General features: G+C 25.6%; 1 protein-coding gene across 1 annotated transcript; it reads right to left on the bottom strand.

Annotated features, from left to right (window-relative positions):
- Positions 1–779: 779 nt before the first annotated feature.
- Positions 780–7,372, bottom strand: LOC133804222 (WAT1-related protein At4g08290). The gene is made up of 7 exons (XM_062242377.1): positions 7,016–7,372; positions 6,082–6,144; positions 5,755–5,871; positions 5,357–5,591; positions 3,726–3,884; positions 3,126–3,277; positions 780–1,733 (listed from the first exon to the last, which is right to left on the bottom strand). The coding sequence occupies exons 1-7, from the start codon at positions 7,288–7,290 to the stop codon at positions 1,496–1,498; spliced, it is 1,239 nt and encodes a 412-aa protein (XP_062098361.1). The 5' UTR covers positions 7,291–7,372; the 3' UTR covers positions 780–1,495.
- Positions 7,373–8,735: the final 1,363 nt, after the last annotated feature.

Genomic DNA, 8,735 nt, shown 5'->3' on the forward strand with positions numbered 1-8,735 from the left:
TATATTTATATGTGCTCATGAATACGCCAAGAGCACAATACAAATTACTAATTTTAACTACTTTATTCAACTTAATTTGGACTATTTTTTATTTTGCCTTGAGTCACGTTTTTGAAAAAATAAAGTAAAAGTAATGCAATATATCAAATTTCTAATTGAGAACAAATTAATTATTATACTGACATATTTTTCAGGAAAACTTTTCCTTTAAAGTACACGTTCATGAACTTCACGAACATATATAGGAGGCTATCAACATTTTATTCATTACCTTTAACAAACTTGATTACACAAAATTGTCACTGATCATGATATAAAATATATAATTAGACATCTTATTTTATTTTTGAATTGCATACTATTATTTTATATTAGATGTTATACAATGTCCATTACAGGTCTATTGAGAATTTAGTTAACCAAAATGACGTTCGTGGTAACTAATTCTTGTATATTAATAAGTTTTAAGAATTTGTTTATGATGAGATATGGGTATCATTGAGTTTGATACAAATATGACAAAGAATTTTTTTAAAAATAATTTATGATAATAAGGAAAATATATGCAAATTATTCAATCCTCAAATGTTATTTATTTCTGTAAAATAACTTGATTCAAAAAATGGGTAGGTGATCCATCTTTTTTTCTTTCTTTTTCTAAATTTCATGATGAAAACTATCATAGAGAATATATAATTATTGCAATATGGACCAATACAAGTCAGAAACTAGCTAATAATATCATAGTAGCAGTAGTGGTACGGAGGACAAAGTCGCTCTAGATAGAAAAAGTTATTTATTATATTTATATATAAATATACGTACATATATTAGTGCATCAAAATTAAAGTGGTAGTACCCTCAACAAAGAGTATATATATATATATATATATATATATGAAAATTTTTAGGAGTACATTAGAAAAACAGGCGCACTAGTGCAATTTATCGTGTTTGTAGGAGTAGATTTCGGTATATTTTGTTTTTATGATTGTGTACATTGTAGTTATTTAGAACATTTTATATATTTTTTAGAAAATTCTAAATAATTTACAGTATTGAAAATAAGGTTAAAATAATGTTGTTACACACGTGACTATTTTTTTTATGCGCGTGGAAAACAACATGTTTTAAACCTTGTTTTCAGTACTATACATTAGTAAAAAAAATTAATTTTTTTTACAAAATGCTCAAAATAATTTCAATGTACACAACCATACAAAAAATTGCACCAAAACTTACTCGCAAACTAGAAAACCAAAAAGTTGCACCGGTACACCTCTATTTTCGTGAGGTGCTCCATAAAATCAACCTCTATATATATATATTTAAGAGAGGGTGGGCTGGGATGAAAATATAATAATAATAATAATAATAATAATAATAATAATAATAATAATAATATAGAATGACGAAGGTAGCACTTAATAATTATAAAGACTTTATAATGTGATGAAGAGCACTAATATTGTTGGAACATATTCTGGATTGGTTCTTAATGAGTAGTTTGTTGGTCGCTTTTATCTACGGCAGTGGCAACTGTTGTCCCAATATTGGACGTTGAAATACTTAGTGGTAGCTTCTGTTCAGCTACTACTTGTTGTTGTACTACTACTACTGACGACGATGGTGATATCAGTACCTCCGGATCCTCCTGCGACTTGGAATAATCTTTGTTTTTGCCCCACACCACTGAATATAGCCCTATTGTTATTATAATTCCTCCAATCACACTGCATAATTAATAAAATATATATTCATTAACATTTTGAATTAAAAATAATAATTATGTCCTACTTTATTATTTTATTAGTACGAAAACAAAAATATGTGTATATCTCGATGGAAAAAAAGAACTCCATCATATATATATATATATATATATATATATAACTTAATAGCTATAGCTACAGGGCCTAGTTAGGGGAGTATATTCTTTATTTCCAAATTAAAAATTGTCAAGTTGTGGCAACTGTTGTTGTGTACTTTTTTCTTGTCATACATATTAGAGCACTCCTAACAATTATTTTCTTTATCATTCAAAATATATAAGAAAGTCGGCCTTTTTTATTTCACACTAAATTTTTATATTATACTATATATCATTTTTTCTACCATTTCTCTTTATAATATTTAAATAAAAAATAATAAGAAAGAAACTAAGAGAATAGTAAAAAAATAATTAAATAAGTTTATAGAATAAATAGTATGTAGCTAAATGTGGAGAAGAATTTATATTACTATAACTTAGCTAAATGTCTTAGCTATTATACATATGCTAGAAGTGTCATTTTATAGATTTTGAGCTATATTTGACATATCTAGTTATTCTTTCTCTTTCTAAATTAATTATTTTTTATTCTTTATCTTCTTTTTTTATTATTTTAGTTAATAAAGATATTTAAAAATATAATATTTAAATAATATAGAGAAAAAATATAAAAAAGTTGATGTACATATGGTGTAATATAAAAGTTAGAGGTAAAATAAATAAAGTGATATTTTGGTGAGGTATATTAAAAAATAGAGTAGAGTAATAGCTTAGAGTGCTCTTAGTGGTATATTAATATTATAGAGCGTGTACAAAAAAGCTTCAATAATTTCAGGATTAACTTAATTAAGGTTATTGGTTAAGTGGTCCAAAATCAATTTTGATTAGTACTCTTTAGTCAAGAATATTACTACTAGTTAGTTAGTCTCATCAACCTATATATGTAAGGTAAATTCCCATCTTACACGTTTGATGTGTCAGTTTTTGATATATATAAATATAAAAAAAAAACATGTGTACACTAAATTTTTTTATACTTAATGAGATTATGAATTACTATGATTATTATGTGAAAGTGAACTTTTATATATTATGCTTACTTGAGAGGTGAGAGCTCGTACCTAATAAACACTTGTCAGCAAAAGATTGGTTCAAGGCCAATGTATATGAAATGATTTTATCTTTTTACTCAAAGAAAAAAAATTGTACCTGCTATTGTCATTATCAATACCATTTATTTTTCGTTAAAAATTTCTTAAGCTATACGTTGACAGAGTTTTCAACATTAATGACCATGCAGATTGGAAAAAAAATGAAAGGTAATAATTAATTAAGAAGAGTGAAAACAATATACCTTCCAAGATGAATTTTCTCAGCAAGAATGATGGATGCAAGGATGGCAACGATGACCATGCAGAGAGGATTAAATGCTGTCACGAATACTGGGCCTCTAGTTTTCATCACTAGGCCTTGCACGTAGTATGTAATTCCAGAGCTAACGACTCCCTGACCAGTCAGTCAATCAAACAAAGTAAGCTTATTTAGTTGTATAATAAAAATATAATTAATTAATTAATAAATAAATAAATGATTGCAATAAAACCCTTTGGCAAATTATAACCAGGCTAAGATAATAGATTTTTGTCATAGTTGGCATGGCAGACAAAAGATGTGCTGGACCCAATCAAACAAAATCCAGAAACATATATTGGGTCGAGCCTTATAAGAAGTGGGTCAAACACACGTGGACTGGTGCTGGATCCTTATCTAGTAGCTAGCTGACTAGTTTAACAATTAAATAATATATATATATATCTATATATTGTACCGACTTTTTCTTAATTAATTACAAATATATAGTAACTATATATAATAAATCATTCGATAGAATATAAATAATTACAAAATGAAAATTTAATTTGAGGTTGAGATGATCATGAGTTTTGATTCGAACCGTATAGACAGGAGCTAGAAGCCTGGAGTCCCAACCCACGGCCCAAGCACTGGGGTGGCGTTCCACGACTAAGGCTAGTGCTGTGCTTTGCAACGCACCAGACAAGCATATCAATGACGACAAAGACAGCTCTGCCGGGTACTTCTTCACCGTAATTGACTGTTTTAATTTTGCATAAGAAATTGTATATTATTATTATTATTATTATTATTCTTAAATATATGTGAACTTAATTGATGCATGCATAATATTAAAAATACATATATGTCTTCTATATAAAAAGTGTGCACATAATTTTTTTTTTTTGTTTTAACAATTTTTTGTTTTTGTTAATTTTAACGGAATATTTTTATATTTAACATAATATTCTTATATTTCACAGTAAATTATAAACATTACTTAAATATAAATAAAATAAAATAAATAAATAATTAAACAAATTAAAATGAGATATTTTACAATAATAATTATTTAAAAATAATAAAATCATATATTTTATAACTTAAATAAAATTTAATTAAACTTAATATTATATTAAACATATAATATATACAATCTTTTGTTGTCACAATTAAATTAAAAAACTAGAACAAACATAGATTTAAACAAAAATAAATAAATTAATTAATTGAAATATGATATTTTAAAGATTTTTTATGTTAATTTAAATAATTAAATCATATTTATTTAAAAATAATAAAGGTATACATATAATTTTTTTATCTTATAAATTTGTGCAATAGTTTATTTTTTATCAAGTGATTATTGAAGCTTTTTTTCTTCATTAAATTCACCAAAGGACTTTGTGAGATACAATGATAACTAAAAATAATTTATGCATGTATACTATTGTCTACACTATGACTTTTTCTATTATTATTTTATTTCTATTATTAATTTCTTTCTAAATATTATTATATTTTATATATATATATATCATGTAGCCATGTAAATATATATTTATGTGCTGTGTTTAGATATCTTATATTTATAGAGATTAATGATATAAATATTTACATATACTATAAAACTATAATTCATTTTATTATACATATATATTTAAATAACATTGAATTAGTTTTTATTAAAATTATAAATAATGTTTACAATTTTAAACTATAAAAAAAATGTAGACTCTTATTTCTATCTAATATATATATATATATATATATTTATACACGTCAAAATCACATTCTCGTTTTCATAAAGCAGTATCTCCTTTCTTCTATATATTTTAAAAAAGAATAAGAAAATATATACTAGTACTATAGTTGATATTTATTAAATGGTTGTACTTATATTGATTAAAAGTAAGCTTACATTAAATTAATTATTTAAATCAATCTGGTTCCTTAAGCTTAATTTCAAGCTACTATTAATTGTATTTGGATTTTCATTTCAAGAGCAAATGTAAAAAAGGTTAATAACTTTTGCTAAAGATTATCTCACCTACTCAACTAATGACTTAATGACACAACACATGCACACAGACTAATTAATATATAACTTTCCTCAATCTAAGGTTTAGTGTGTGAAAATATATTAAAGTAGTAATTAATTAATTAGTTAATAATATATGTTTATATATATATATTAATAAATATAATTGTGGGTGGTTATATTGTACGTACTTGTAAAACGTAGAAACAGGACCAGGCAACACAGCCAATGAGAATAAAAATAGTGCCGAGGACCCAGTTTTTATCGGAGAGGGTGATAGTTGAATGGTGGTCTGTGGTCCTTGTCCAGAAGAGGTCAATCACAGGACCTTTATACAGTGTCATTAGCAAAGCCCCTGAGAAGCTCACTACGGTTCCTATCACCTTTGCTTGACTTCTTATCTCCTTAATCTTTATTCTCTCTATCCTGATGATCCCATTCATCATCATCATCAATGTGTTATGTTATACATATATATCATTAATAAAACTTTTCTATATCCAATTAAACAAAACCTACGACGTTTATTAATTATTATTCATAATATATATATGATATTATTTAGCATTAATTAAATAGTTATTATTACCTGAAAACAACTGCGATGACAAATGTGACGGAAGGCACAGCGTTCATTATAGCAGATGTATATGATGCCGATGTGTAGTTCATTCCAAGGTAACCGAATCCTTGATCAATAATTGGCCTGAACACCAGTCAATGTTGATCGTATATAAATATATATATATATATTAATTCATATAATAAACTCTACTTATTTTACCCATACGGACAAGGAGTAAATTAAAAAAAAATATGTATGTATTTTTAGTGTACAACTGGCCAATAAAAAATTGATAACATTAATTGCACATATATATATATATATATATGAAAGGCATCGATTATATATTACTCTAAGAATCCAAGGAGCATTATCTGAAGGAAGACAGGGAGTGTCATCTTTGGTCTTATTTTCCTGTAAAACAAACGCAAGTTAATTTTAGGTTAGTTCTCTCTTGATCCTCTCTGTACAATTTATGGCTTTTCTTCTTCATTAAACAATAACTTCTAAGAAATTAAAGAATCATATATAATAAAATAAGCTACATACATGCATGTGCTGTATATATATATATAGTATTATATTAAATTGTATTATATAACATATTTTCACACATATTTATATATTATATATTTATATATAAATACACTTCAATACAAAATATAATATTATACAATAGTGTGCTATAAAATACAATACAATATAATACGATATAACAGAGGGCATCAAAGGCACGCACCCTTAGTGAACTAATTAACTCAAGCTCCTATGTTCCCAAAGAGATCAGACCATTTTTAGCATACACACAAATACATTCATTCATAAAGATACCTAAAAATAAATTAAACACGTACGTACGTACATGGGCACATGCAGTACTAATTGTCCAATTGTTGGTATAAGTAAAAATGATACATAGTTGAGTACTCTTTGTACTATATATGTAAGAAACTATTCATATCTATAAAGCTACAATTTTAGTCTTCATGGTGTTATTTTTTTTATTGATTAAAAGTATAATCCTTTATCCCAACTAAAAAGATTAGTATTTAATTGACAATAAGCTATTATAATATTCTATTTGTATGTATTAAAACCACAACATAAAAAATGATGATATTAATGTAATTTTAAATTCTTCATTCATTTAATTTAACTAACATCAATATCCTAACCAAAACGTAATATACATATATACATATATTCAAAAAATATATATATAGCTGGTCTGCTAGCTAGCACGACAATAGCTATATGTATGTATGTATACACGTAGTTGTAGTACCTTTCGAAAATGAGTGCGAAAGGAGCAAGAACGAGAGCAGCAATAGCATTTCGATAGACGATAAGTACGTAGCGATTCATGCCATGGCTGAGAGTAGCCATGGTTGTAATATACATTCCAGCGCCACCGAACTGCAACCCTACCATTAGCAAAAAAGGCGTCATCTTATGGAATAATTCCCAGTACTGGCCAGGACCAGGTGATGATGATTCACCTTCACCAAACTCATCATTTGGTGATTTTACACAAACATTAACACTATTGTTATCACCCATGATGATTCTGAGTTATTTATTTTTGTGTGAAAGAATTATACATATTAATATATGAAAACAACTATAGCTGTTAATTTGAGTAGCTAGGTATATCTAGAGACGTGAGGAGGGCCTTCTATATATATAAGTAATTGCAAAAAAAAAAAAAAAAAAGTATAACTAAAGAAAAAAAGAAAAAGTGAGAGAAGATAAAACATACCCCCACTTGATCAAAAACCGAGCTTATCCAAAATTCTTTATTTATTGAATATGAAATCTTATGTGTGCTCCATAACATAACACGAAGAATATTATTATTTTATGTCGTTACTCACCTTGCAACTTCTTGAATTGCGTTCTAGTGTACTATTATCCTCTTCTTCTTCTTCTTCTTTTTTCTTTCAAAGATAAAAATAAACTATACATATAATTTTTTTTTATTTTGTTAAATGATTTATTTCCTTTTTCTTACTCCTTCGTGGGAGACAAATTAAGCAACAAATTACAATAAAGTGAGGTAATCAGTGACCTTGTCAATTCATATTATATATGATATGCTGAAATTATAGAATTGAAGAGTGATCGTCGAGTTTTTTTTTTTTTTTTGTTATTATTATTATTTGAGTGCTAACAAAGTTGTGCTGGCTCTTGCTTGCTTTACTTATCACATCAAAAAATCTATAGCTTCCTAAAAGTTGAAGTAAGATATAGCAAGCCTTAATAAATATTATTCCAGTGCCATATATATCCCACTATATAATATGCATATAAATATATAATATATATTTATTAATGGTGTAAGGTGTTATATATTTATTATGTATACTAGGTAGAAGCAACGTGCAATGCACGCTTGCTTAGTTTTAAAGTTGTAAATATTATTTATAATTTTGATAAACACTTGTTAATTATTTTTTTAAAAAATGTATATATATATATATATATAATAGAATGAGTTATAGTTCTATAGTATATATAAATATTTATATCAATAGTCTTTACCTATATGACATTTAAACACAACATTGATATATATATATATTTTTCCTCATGGCATGACATATATATAAATTACAATAATATTTTAAAAAAATTAATAATAGAAAAAGTAATAATTTAGACAGTAGTATATATGCATAAACTATTTTTAATTTCTAATGTATCTCGCAATGTCCGTTGCTGAATTTGATGAAGAAAAAAATCTTCAATCACTTGATAAAAAACAAACTATTACACAAATTTATAAGATAAAAAAATGATATGTATGTATTTATTATTATTAAATAAATATAAGTTAATTATTTAAATTATCATAAAATATCTTAAAAATATCACATTTTCATTAATTAATTAATTTTTGTTTGTTTTACTTTTTGAATTTGACAGTTACAATAAGATATTATATATTATATGTTTAAAATAATATTAATATTATAAGTGGATTTTAATTTTAAGTTTGTGGCTAG

The sequence above is a fragment of the Humulus lupulus genome, chromosome X, assembly GCF_963169125.1.
Source record: "Humulus lupulus chromosome X, drHumLupu1.1, whole genome shotgun sequence".
Lineage (NCBI taxonomy): Eukaryota > Viridiplantae > Streptophyta > Magnoliopsida > Rosales > Cannabaceae > Humulus > Humulus lupulus.

Bases quoted from the DNA above. Each gene is read 5' to 3' on its own strand.
- LOC133804222 (XM_062242377.1), bottom strand. From the start codon at position 7,290: ATGGGTGATAACAATAGTGTTAATGTTTGTGTAAAATCACCAAATGAT. The intron at 5,592-5,754 runs GTAATAATAACT...TGGGATCATCAG, and splicing joins GTCATCGCAGTTGTTTTCAG to GATAGAGAGAATAAAGATTA. The intron at 3,885-5,356 runs GTACGTACAATA...AAATTAAAACAG, and splicing joins CCTGTTTCTACGTTTTACAA to TCAATTACGGTGAAGAAGTA.